The following is a 12645-nucleotide window of genomic DNA, read 5'->3' on the forward strand; positions in this document are numbered from 1 at the left end:
GAGCAGCAAGAGATTTTTCTCTTCCAAAGGGCCTGTTGAGACTTATTCTGAGTATTAACTGGACTATTTCTAGTGGTTGGCTTGTCTCTTTTTTTTTTCCTTTTAACTCAATTTTTTTTTTGTTGGTAACCATATTTCTAAAATCATATAAAACTTACAAGTAGCTGCTAGGAATTTACCTGTACTCCAGATAGCACTCTGAAATCACTTTTCTGTCGTAGGCCTAATTTAGATCTTGATTTGAGATTTCCAGTCACTAAATTGTGTGTGTGCACGCATGTGTGCATTTATGTCTTGGATGCTTCTTGGATGAGCTTCTCAGATGGTAAAAGCACCTTGCAAACAGAAAGAGAAATGTCTAGAGAAAGTTGTTATTTAAGAGATGAAGAAGGGCACTGGAAAGATGTTATGTTAGTTACTTTTCTGTTGCTGTGCTAAAACACCATGACCATGGCAACTTATAAAAGAGATTAATTTGGCTTAAAGTTTCACAGGGTTAGGGTTCATAATAGTGTTATGAAGGAACAGCCGAGAGCTCACATCTTGATTCACAAGTAGTGATGGGGGAAGACAGAGAGAGAGAGAGAGAGAGAGAGAGAGAGAGAGAGAGAGAGAGAGAGAGCGCAAACACACAGTGACACACTTCCTTCCAAAAGGCCACACCTCTTAATCCTTTCCAAATAGTTCTACCAATTGGAGACCAAGTATTCAATTATATGAGCCTATGAGGGCTATTCTTGTTCCAACCATCACAAATGACTCAGTGGTTAAGAGCACTTGTTGCTCTTGGCAGAGGACTCAGGTTCAAGTCCCAGCACCCACCTGGTGGCTCCCAACCGTCTGCAGCTCCAGTTCCAGGGGACCTGGCGCATGCACGTGGTGCACTTCCATACATGCAGGTAAAACGTTTGTACACAAAAAGTATATTTTTAAATTTTTTTTAAAAAGAGAGGGATGAGAAAGTAGGGGCTGGAGAAATGGCTCAGTGGTTAAAGCATAGCTTGTTCTTCCTGAAGACCTGAGTTCAGTTCCTAGTATCAACATCTGGCAGCTCATAACCACCAGTAACTATAGCTCTAGGGAGATCTGACTCCCCTGGTCTCTTCGTGCACCTGCACTCATACATACACATAATTAAATTTTTTTTTAATTTAAAAGAGAGAGATGAAGAAATGGGCCAAGTGTTGGGTTTTATGACAGCACCAGAGAGTAAAGAGTGTCACCCAATGACTGTTTCTGTATGCATTAGTTAGTGAGCTGACACAGTATCAAGGCAAATAAACCCACACGACTGCCTGTGTGCTGATCTTTTTGTTGGTGCTGTTTCTGGTATTGCTTCTAATGTGTTCTTGAAATCTGATGGGAAGGAGTGATTGTTGAGCCTCCCTATGCTTGATCAAGCTAGTATCTCTGTATGACAGTGGATTCAATTAAACATCATTGTACTCTTAAATGAATGGTGATAGGAATCATTGCATAGCCAGCTGTTAAGCTTTGATACTACTTGGAAAAGATTGTGAGAATCTGAACCCTACAACACATGCTCAGTTTTGTATTGTTGTGACCCTTCTTGCCCCAAAGCCAAAGTATGTCTCCTTTGACCCAAGGTAGTATATGGTTCTACCTTTCTTTAACTCTGAGTATTTGGAAATGAGGACACCATTGCCTACGTAGTGGTCTTTGAAACAGTCTTCCTCCTTTGGTATCTCTTGTTCTACTCACCTACAAGGTAAAGGCTCCTAAGAACTGAGTTTTGGGGGTTTTGTTTGTTTTGAGACAAAGTCTATATAGCCCCAACTGTCCTGGAACTCTCTATGTAGAGCAGGCTAACCTCAAACTCACAGAGATCCTCCTGCCTCTGCCTCCCAAGTGCTGGGATTAAAGGCGTGTGCCGCCACACCTGGCTGAAACTGAGTTTTTAGTTTGTTTAGAATGAGGCTAAATAAGAAATTTACCCGAGAAATGGCCAGGTCTTCATTTTTATGTACCTGCCTGGCTAAAAGCCATTTTTACCCCTTTATTTTTTCTACCCTTCTTCTCCTTTCTCTTTTTTCCCTTTTGAGACGGAGTTTTATTGTATAGCCCAGACTGTCCTGGGACATCAGTTTTCCTGCCTGGGCCCCCAAAGTGCTGGGGTTAGAGGCATGTACCTGCACACCCAGTTTGACACCTAATGTCAAATCGCATCTGTGATTTGTACCCAGAGAACCTGCTTTATCTAAAGCTGATCCATGGTCAAGGGCTTCTGGTCCAGAGAGCAGTAAGGTTGGTACCAGAGTAGTTACCCCAGATTCGTCTGTTTAACATCTCTGTCCCCCTTTATGGTGTTCACATTTAAAACATCACTGTGGGGCTGGGGACATGGCTCACCAAGCCTGTCAGCCTGTGCTTCATCCCTTTGATCCCTGTGGTAAAAGGAAGAACCAACTTTGCAAAGCTGTCTTCTGAGTCCCACACGCCTTTCATGATACAGATGGCCACTCACGTGCACAGCGCGCGCGCACACACACACTCTTAAACATCGCCATGGGAAAATCCCACAATTTACTGTCAAGTTTTACAGGAAGATTGAGGCAGGAGATCTGATAGTTCTAAGCCACCCTAGGCTAGTAGTGAGATACTGTCTCAAACAGAGGTGGGGAAGGAGGCAGGAAGAGAAACAGTAGGTGAAGGGAGGAGGAGGTGGGGAGAGGGAAGAGGCAGAGGGAAAAGGGAGAGTAAAGTCAGAAGATGAGGAGTGCTGGGCTGTTTTTAAGTTGGAGGCCAACCTGGGCTGTATAGGACTCTTCCTTAAAAATTAACCAAGCTAAAACAATTTTTAAAAACCCAATTGAAATTGGGTGTCAAGATAAAGGGAAACTATTAGAGCTAGGGAGATGGCCAGGTTGGTAAAGTGCTCGTATGTAGGTATGAGGACCCAGTTCCAACACCCCAACACTCTCCAGAACCCATGTGGAAAACTGGATCATGGTGGCCCAGTCTTTAATCCCAACAATGTGGGAAAAGGGATACCAAGAGAAAGAGAGAGAATTATACCTCTTTCTTCACCACTTAACTTCTGTTGTATGGTTTAGTCCAAATGATTATGTGTAAGGAATGTTAATGAGATCGTGTACTGTAGCCTTCTCTTGGTAGTGACTGGCATTAGCACTCTTCTGTCTTTGTTTCTTGTTCAGTCTCTGTTGTACCCACAGCAGAGTGCTTTTATGGGAGCCCACCAGGACTTCAGTGCCTGGAGCTCCAACCGTTTGCAGGCCTCACTCAGTCTGAGGCTTCAACCAGCCCAGTCCTAGGAGGCAACCTTAGGAAAGGAAATTCTTCCTGTGGTGACATTAAATGCCTCTCTACACCAGGCCCTCTTGAAATAATCTTCTGCACAGCTTTGAAAATAAGCAAGGTCTGATGACAAAGACCTGTGATCACAAGTTCAAGGCCAGCCTGGGCAAGCTAATAAGATCCAGGCTCAAGACAATGAGTTTTTAAAAGGCTGGGAAAGGAGTTGAGTGGTAGAGTGTCCGCTCAGCAGGTAGCCCAGGCTGACCTGGAACTGTTATGTAGCCTAGGCTAGGATCTTCCTCACTCAGCTCTTCGCCTCAAAGCCTTTGGAACACTTGGATTACAGGTTTGAGACATTACACACAGTTTGCTAATTTATATTTTGAAATATCCCAGAATCCTCTGCCCTGTTCTGGAATAGTTTGCTCCCTCATTTCCTTCAGGGTTTTATTCAAAATTCATTTTATCAGAGAGGCCTTCTGTGAACACCCTACATAAAACAGAAACAAGCTACTCCACCACTCCCTAGATTCTCAGCCCAGATGATTCTCTTTTCTTTTAACGTTTACCCGCCCTGAGAACATTGTGTATGTGATTGTCTTGTGTCCCTAGCTTTGTGCCTTTCCACCCCATTTATAAGATGATCGTCCCATGAGGGCGGGGACAGCATCTCTTTTCCATCCCTGGAACAGTGCTCAGCACATAGTAGACACTCAATAAATATTTGTTTAAAGAGTAAAAGAATGAACTTATTTTTATTTCAGACTCTCCCAGTTAACAGTATCCCAGGCAGCCCAACTGTTAATGTTGGCAGGAGTCCAGCAGACAGCCACTAAATGCCATAAATGAATTCCTCAGGGCATCTTGTAATTCCAGTGTTAGTGAGCACTTACACAGTCTGACTCGATGTCAGTGGTTGAGACCCCCCCTCCCCCGGAAATTATCCCAAGCAGTTCTGTCCTGGTAGGTGAAGAGAGGTTTTAAGGGGAAGAGCTATCAGAACTTGCCTTATCCCCAAAAGCATTTAAAGCATTCTAAGCATTTTCTGTGTGTTCGAGGAGCTACCATATTAAAGCCAACAGGCTTAACTCTGTGGGAGCATTTTCTTCCTTCTAAGGCTGTCTTCTGAGTCAGCGTTCTGTCTGGATGGACGGCCCCTTTAACGTTCCCAGGGCTCTGCCCCAGGAAGCACTAAGCAAGTAGCAAGTACCCATCCTTCAGTGAAGTAAACCTGATAAGAAAGCATGGCCTGGTAGTACTTTTTCAGTATGATTTTTTTGTTGTTGTTGTTTATTTAGTTTGGGGAAGGAAGGAAGCAGGAATTCTACGTCAGGTTTACAGCCTCTTTAAGCAGAACATGAAGCAATGAGATATTGACTAGCGAGTTTTAGTCCACGCTTACACACATACATGCATGTAATTAGATGATTCTTTGGTGTTCTGGCGTCCTCCCCCTCTGTTTTATGGTGGTTCAGTTTTCTCTGGAAATACAGTAAGCAACAGTCGAGCAGAGAAGTGGGAGAGGGAGAGGATGACTCCAGGAACCGCCTGTGGCCACTGGCAGTTTGAGTTTGCCTGTGACGGGGAAGCTGTAAAGCACAGACTTGGGCATCCATGTTCTTCTGTCAGGGCAGGAAGCTGGGCTGCTCAGAAGCCTGCTCACGTCATCTTTGGTTAATGGCTGCTCCTGTGCAGCACTCATTTCTTAGAGCCGTCTGCAGACAGGCTTTGGAGAAAGGCTTTGGAAAGAGATGTCGAGCCTGGCAGTTGGCAGTCAGGCAGAAGGTGACCGGAGGGATAGGGAGTTAGACCGGTTGAGCCCACAGGCTACGGGACAGCCATTGCTGTATTCTTCACCCCCACTTCAGACTTTCTCTGAAGCTAGCTTAGTGCTCACACTGATCTTGTCTCGACTCTTTCCCCCCACCACCACCCCGAGACAGGGTCTCTCTCTGTAGTTTTGGTGCCTATCCTGGATCTTGCTCTGTAGACCAGGCTGGCCTCAAACTCACAGAGATCCGCCTGGCTCTGCCTCCCGAGTGCTCGGATTAAAGGTGTGTGCCACCACCGGCCCGGCTTGTCTCAACTCTTATTATGGTTTTTAAAAAATTATTTACTAGCCTTCAAAAACATCGAGGAGCACGAGTAAGAGGTGAAGGCAGGACATTTACAGGGAAGCTATGTTCTCAAGGGTCCAGGCACTGAGGAGAAAGCCCTGACTTAGTATCTCCTCCTGCTAAATGAGAGAGCCAGGTTGTTGTTCTCCAAGAATGAGTGGTGGAACCCAGATGAGACCCTGATGTCCCTATCTACCACCTAAGTGGTTGACAAATCACTCACCATGTAAATTTGCTCAAGACTAGGAAACTCAAAGGTAACAAACAGTGTTACACTCCAATTGAAAAGTTTCCTTGCAGTTCGGAAGTTGGAATTCAGGAGCCCAGGAATTTCACACCAATATTAAGAGAAAAGATTTACTCACTATATACTAACCCAGAGCACCTGATATGCCAGCCACTCTGTTACTCACAAAGGCATGTAAAGTGACACCTGGATTCCCAAGGGACTTACATCAAGTAGAAAATGTAAAACATGTAGGTATATAAGTCGCTAAGTTCCATTAAGAGAATACAGGCTTGGCCATTCCCAGAGGAGTTGAGACAGGATCAGCGTGAGCACTAGGCCAGCTTCAGAGAAAGCCATGAAGGCCAAAGAGAGACACAGTGTGTTTATGCATCTAATTAATTAGATCTAGCAATAATGACCCCTTTCAGACCAGGCAATTTGACGCTGCTACATTAAAACAATGCTATGTCCCTGGCACTAAGTCATGTTTGGGTTGGCAGCAGCTTGTCAGGGGATGCAGAGAAACTTCAGGATGTCAGAGGGATGTAGAGAAACTTCAGGATGTCAGGGGGATGCAGGGAAGCTCCAGGATGTCACGGGGATGCAGAGAAACTCCAGGATGTCAGGGGGATGCAGAGAAACTCCAGGATGTCAGAGGGATGCAGAGTTTAGGATGCTTGACCTCACGTTAATGATCTCTATGAAGATCCTAGTTTTTATTTTCTACCTTGTGATCTGTAAATATTTGTACTAGGCTATTTGCTTTGTGGCACCTTAAATATATGACAATCTACACTGTTTTTTTAAAATTGGATGTGAGGCAGAAAAAAACTGTTCTTGCCTTGCACTGTGGGATTTGGGCATCAAACTCAGCACAGCAATTGCTTTTGCTCACTAATATATCTCACTGGCCCTGTTGTAAAAAAATGTCTCTTTACAGAATGACATAGGTATATCACAAGGCTATATAACATATATATTATTATATATGTAATTGAATAATTATCTCCCCAATTATGAAATAGTATATACAATGTCTCTTTTGTTCCAACAGTATATCCTCTCAGGCTCTGATGACTTCAACCTGTACATGTGGAAGATTCCTGCAGATCCAGAAGCAGGTGAGTATGTCCCACTGTGGATATGGTGCACATTGGCTCTCTTGACCTGTGGCATGCAGTCCCCTGAGAGAACACTGGTACAAGAGATGAATATATGTCTTTAAAAAATATTTTTTAGATTTTTATTTCATTTTATGTGTATGAATGTTTTGCCTGCTTTGAATGTATGTGTATATGTGTGTCTGGTACCCTCAGGAGGGTGTGAAGTCCCTTAGAAGTGGAGTTACAGATGATTGTGAGCTACCATGTAGGTGCTGGGAACCCAGCCTGGGTCCTCTGCAAAAGCAAAAAGTGCTCCTAACTGCTGAGCTTTCTCTCCAACCCCTAATGCTTCTTTTTTTAAATATAAGCAGTTTATCAGAAGATGTCCAAGGGAATTTTTAAAATGAAGATTAGAAGAAGTCAGGTCATATACACATCATCATATCTGGCATAAATGATACTTAGATATTTTTTCCCAAGAACCTCCTTTCTTTTTTAAAAGTTTATAATTTAAAGTTTATAATTTACTTATTTGAGTGTGTGTGTGTGTGTGTGTGTGTGTGTGTGTGTGTGTGTGTGTGTGCTGGCGCGTGCGCACATGCACAAATGCACACCAGCCGTGGCGCACGTGTGGAAGTTAGAGGAGAGTAACTTGCCAGGGTCAGTTTCCTCTTGCCCGTGTGGGGCCAGGGATTGGACTCGGGTTGTGGGCTCTGCGGTGAGCACCCTTTACCCACTGAGCCGCCGCTCTGATCCCGGAACCTTCTGCTGTCAGTCACTCTTTTCTTCCTTTGGTTTTGTTTTTTGAGACAGGGTTTCTCTGTGTAGCTCTAGCTGTCCTGGAACTCACTCTGTAGACCAGGCTGGCCTCGAACTCACAGAGATCCGCCTGCCTCTGCTTCCCGAGTGCTGGGATTCAAGGCGTGCGCCACCACCACCCGACCTACATTCACTCTTTATGGGTGAGATTAGAGGTAGTTCCTAGAAACAGGGTTTCACTATGTACTCCAGACTAACCTGGAGTTCTGAATTCTCCTGCCTCAACCTCTAGATTGCTGAGATTTAAGTGTGTGCCACCACACCCTCCTCCTAAAAAATCTTTCTTTAGACCTTAGGAATTTCCTTTATATCCTGTTTCAAAGGATTTTCCCAGAACATTTATAATTTTTTTATTATTTTAAAGTGTGTGTGTGTGTGCGCGCGCGCGTGTGTGTGTGTGTGTGTGTGTGTGTGTGTGTGTAGGTATGTGCACATGAATATCAGTACCCCTGGAGGCCAGAGGCCTTGGTTCCTTGGAGATGGGAACATGGGGCCTGGGAACTTAACTCTAGTCCTCTACAAGAATAGGAAGTGCTCTTGACTTCTGAGCCATTTCTCCAGCCCTGGAGTTTTTTTGTTTGTTTTGTTTTAGGTTTTTAAATATATATGTTTGTTGCTGTTCAGTGCTTTCCCTCCTCCGTCACATATCCTGCTTCTTGTTTTATGCTTGATTGGTTGCTTGGCGATATGAACTAAAGGAAGGCAGGTGTTTCTTGAGGTTTGGTAACCCCAGGCACCAAGTAACCATTCCTGTACTTGCTCTCGATGTATTCAGACAAAAGCCTATAGTTTTCCATAAATTTGGATTTAAGTTGTCTTAGTTTTCAACATTTTTTAAAAGTCGCTTAAACATTTTTTAATTTGTTTTTATTTTATGTGCATTAGTGTTTTTCCATGTATGTCTGGTCCCATGGAACTGGAGTTATAGACAGTTGTGAGCTGCCATGTAGGTGCTGGGAATTGAACCCGGGTCCTCTGGAAGAGCAGTCAGTGCTCTTAACCACTGAGCTATCTCTTCAGCCCCTCAACCTCATTTTTTTTTTTTTAAGATTTATTCGTTTTATTGTATTGTGTTTTGCCTCCATATTTGTCTGGTCTTGGTGCACATGGAGGTCAGAGGAGGACATCAGATTCCCTGGAACTAGGGTTACAGACGATTGTGAGTCACCATATAGGTGCTGGGAATCGAAGCTTGGTCCTCTGAAAGAGCAACAAGTGTTCTTAACTGTTGAGCAATCTCTCCAGCCCCCTCAAACCTCGTTTTTCAATAATGACGTCCTCACCTATTTAATGTTACCTACTGCCAGAAAAAATGTCTTGTTTTTAATTTGAGGACAGCTCAACTCAACCATCTGATATAGGCGATACATGGGTGACATCAAACTGGAAAATGGTCATCAGAAAAATAACAGGACTCTGTCAAGTATATAACACAAAATATGTCCGGTGCTCAGAGCTGGGAGACGTTTTTCAGCTTTGTCTGTTGCTGAATGAATAATGTTACTACCAGACTCCTAAAAGGGGGGTCGGGTGGGGTGTATCCAGTTGCTGTGGTCTGATTACTAAATAAGTTATAAAGGACTTTACTTCTGGAATTTGGAAGTTGGAGAAGCAGCCTCCCTCTCAAGCACAGTCAGATGTGCAGCAGTCTGCCCGAGCAGAGAGAACGCTGGCATTGGAGTTTATTCTGGAGTTCACCACCCCCACAGATCATAGATTGATTAGCTGAGAAGCAATCTTTGGGTTTGTGTACCTTTCACCTGGCCTTGTGGTAGTTTTACTTACTAAACCAATGTATCTTTTAAGTAGAAAGGCTATCCCTTCCCCTTTCTGGGACTGTTCTCTGCAGTCTTTTCACACTTCTCTAAAGAAAAATGGGAGTGAGCAACAGAATGGGAGTTTTTGTGTCTTTTATAGTGGAGCACACCTTTAATCCCAGCATTCAGGACCACGGCCAGCCTGGTCTACGTGGTGAATTCCAAGACAGCCAGGGCTATATAAAAAGACCCTATCTCATAAAACAAAAACAAACAAAAACCTGTAAATGTATTCCCTCCTATTTCTGTAAGTTGAAGGGTCAAGGTACCACCAGTAGATTGTGTTCTCTCTTTGGCTTGAAGATGGTCTTTCTCCTCTGTCCCCTCTCCCTGATGTCCCTTCTTGCAAGGTAGCTCTCAATTCCCTTTCAAGATGTTCTTCAGAGATGGCTTATTTTGTAGTTCCTCAAGTGAGGTTGGGTCTTCTCACTGCACTGATTTCTCTCTTAGTCTGTCCTGTCTCTGTGTGTCAGTTAATCCAGTTAGTGGATTCCGCAGATGTAGTCAGACTGGGCCAAAGGAAAACAAAGTCTGTGCCACTGATTTTAAAGTGTGCTACAAGGTGATTCAGAAAGCACACCCAGGGCCAGGTGCACACCTTTAATCCCAGTACTGGGAGACAGAGGCAGGTGATCCCTGTGAACTCCAGATTGACCAGAATTAAATAGTGAGAGCCCATCTTAAAACAAATAACAAACCCAAAAGTACAGCAAGTTTCGTATAAGCTGTTGGAGGCTACAAACCCCACATCCACTTAAGTAATACTTGAGTTCGCCAGAAGCCCACCAGCTCCACACTGGCTATTGCTGGCCTCAGTGTCAGGGTTTCTCTGTTTGCCAGGACAGGACCATGTGGTTTCCCGTTCGTTGGCTTCAGTAGCTGGTGGTTGTGGGTTTTGCTTTCTCTGTGTGTCTCCAGCATTACATTGTCAGTCACAGAAAATCGGTTCCTTTAATCATCATCTTGTTCTGCATGGAATGAAAGTTCCTTTTGCAGTTATTTTTAGTAAACTTGATTCATCTGGGATACCAGCCTTGCTGCCACTACTGATGGAACCCACCCACATTCTCTCTCTTACGTGTAGACTTTCCTCTTCTTTCTGGCATCCTCCTTTTTCTCTACTTCTGCTATTACTGAAATTAATTATTTTTATTAAAGTCATACATGTGTGTAATTTTTAAATCAAATAATTATTTAAAACTTAAAGCCTTCTCTGCTTTGTCTGATAACAGCTTATAATTTATTTGTTTGCTTAATTTTCTTGTTGTTGGGTTTTGAGGGGGGAGATTGGGTTTTTGTTGTTGTTTTGGTTTTGGGGTTTTTTTTGGCAGGGTTTCTCTGTGTAGTCCTAGCTGTCTTGGAACTGGCTCTGTAGACCAGGCTGGCCTCTAACTCACAGAGATCTGCCTGTAACACAAATCTTAAAAGGTCTTATAATAAAAAACCTAGAGCCAGATATTGGGGTGAAAGCTGAAAGATCAGAGAAGCAGAACAGCCATCCACTAGCTTACCTCTATGAAATCCTCAGCCTCAAGAGAGCGAGTTCCTATTTCCTCATGCCTTATATACTTTTCTGTGTCCTGCCATATTACTTCCTGGGATTGAAGGCGTATGTCACCACCGCCTGGTTCTGTTTCTCTCACGCAGCCCACTGTAGTCTTGAACTCACAGAGATCCGAACAGATCTTTGCCTCCCGAGTGATAGGATTAAAGGTGTGTGCTACCACTGCCTGACCTCTATGTCTAATTTAGTGGCTGGTTCTGTCCTCTGATCCCAGGTAAGCTTTATTAGGGTACACAATATGTCACCACAGCCTTCCTCTGCCTCCTAAGTGCTGTTTGTTTATTTTTGAGACAAGGTCTCACCGTGTAGCACTAGCTAACCTGGAACTTGCTATGTATCTTTTTTAAAAAAATATTTATTTATTTTATATATATATATATATATATATATGTGTGTGTGTGTGTGTGTGTGTGTGTGTGTGTGTGTATAACCTGTCTTCAGGGTCACCAGAAGAGGAAAACAGATCCCATTATAGATGGTTGTGAGCATGTGGTTGCTAGGAATTGAACTCAGGATCTCTGGAAGAGCAGCCAGTGATCTTAACTGCTGAGCCATCTTTCCAGCTCCTTGCTATGTATCTTAATTTTATGTGGAAGCTATTTGAGGGACAGTTAAAATACGGCTATAAAGGCCAGCGAGATGGTTCAGCTGACAGAGATGCTTGTGTGCAGGCCTAACGGCCTGAGTTCAGTCTCTGGACCCCACAAGATGATGGGAGACAAAGAGTTGTCTTCTGACCTCTCTACCCAGAGTAAGCCCACACTCATTCACACATACACACACACACACACACACACACACACGGATTTAAATTTAATATGACTGTAAAAGCCATGTAGCAAAGTTCTCCTAGGTTTCCAGATTTTTCCACCTCCAGTTTATGCCTTAGATTGAAACCTTTTCAGATCACTGTCAGTTGACAACACCTAGGTCTCAGTTTAAGTGGGGTGTGCAGTTCCTGGCAGGTGGGCTCTAGAGAAATATATGATGATGTAACTGCTCTCTGTTCATGTTCTTAGCCTTCTTCAAACTGGCTTCAGAAATACTTGACATTGCCACATGGTGTGGCACCACGCCTTTAATCAGCACTTGGGATGCAGAGGCAGGCAGATCTCTGTGAGTTCAAGGCCAGCCTGGTCTACAGAGTGAGATCTAGGACAGCCAGGGCTACACAAAGAAACTCTTGTCTTGAAGAAAAATGAAAAAGAAATGCTTGACATCTCTTTTTATATGTAACGAACAGCTATACTTTTTAAAATCGTATTTCTGTGTGTGTGCACAAACATACATGTACACATCTGCACTCAGGCGCACAGTCATGTGCCCTCAGGCACATGTGGAGGTCAGAGGACAACTTGGGGAGTTGATTCTCTCCCACCATGTGGTTCCTCAGGATTGAACCCGGTTGGACGACTTAGCAGCACATCACTTTGCTTGCTGAGCCATCCTTCTGGCCCTCTAATTTTTAAATGCTAGCAATCAATTCATAGTTGTTGTTTTGTTTTGTTTTTTTAATATCCAGCTAGTTGGGCTTCCCCTCCCCCCCTTTTTCTTTTTGGGTATTTGGGGTGAGGTTTCTTATTTAATGCTATACAAATTCAAAAGAAATTAAAATTTTTGATGCAAATGATTCCAACTTAATGATTTGGCCAGTAATTTCTGTAAGACTTCAGATTGGGCTGAGGAGAACATTTGTTTGTAAGACCTATACCCCTGTAAA

The 12645-nt window shown here is 43.6% G+C and overlaps 1 protein-coding gene across 2 annotated transcripts in view; it reads left to right on the forward strand.

Annotated features, from left to right (window-relative positions):
* Dcaf5 (DDB1 and CUL4 associated factor 5) overlaps nucleotides 1-12645 on the forward strand; it is a 106668-nt gene that overhangs the window by 71322 nt on the left and 22701 nt on the right. For both annotated transcript variants that reach the window (XM_052739447.1, XM_052739446.1), the window contains exon 7: nucleotides 6677-6743. In XM_052739447.1, the coding sequence (XP_052595407.1) occupies nucleotides 6677-6743 (67 nt within the window). The remainder of the gene's footprint in view (nucleotides 1-6676; nucleotides 6744-12645) is intronic.

Source organism: Peromyscus californicus, unplaced genomic scaffold, assembly GCF_007827085.1.
Source record: "Peromyscus californicus insignis strain IS unplaced genomic scaffold, ASM782708v3 Scaffold_15__1_contigs__length_86483966, whole genome shotgun sequence".
Classification (NCBI taxonomy): Eukaryota; Metazoa; Chordata; class Mammalia; order Rodentia; family Cricetidae; genus Peromyscus; species Peromyscus californicus.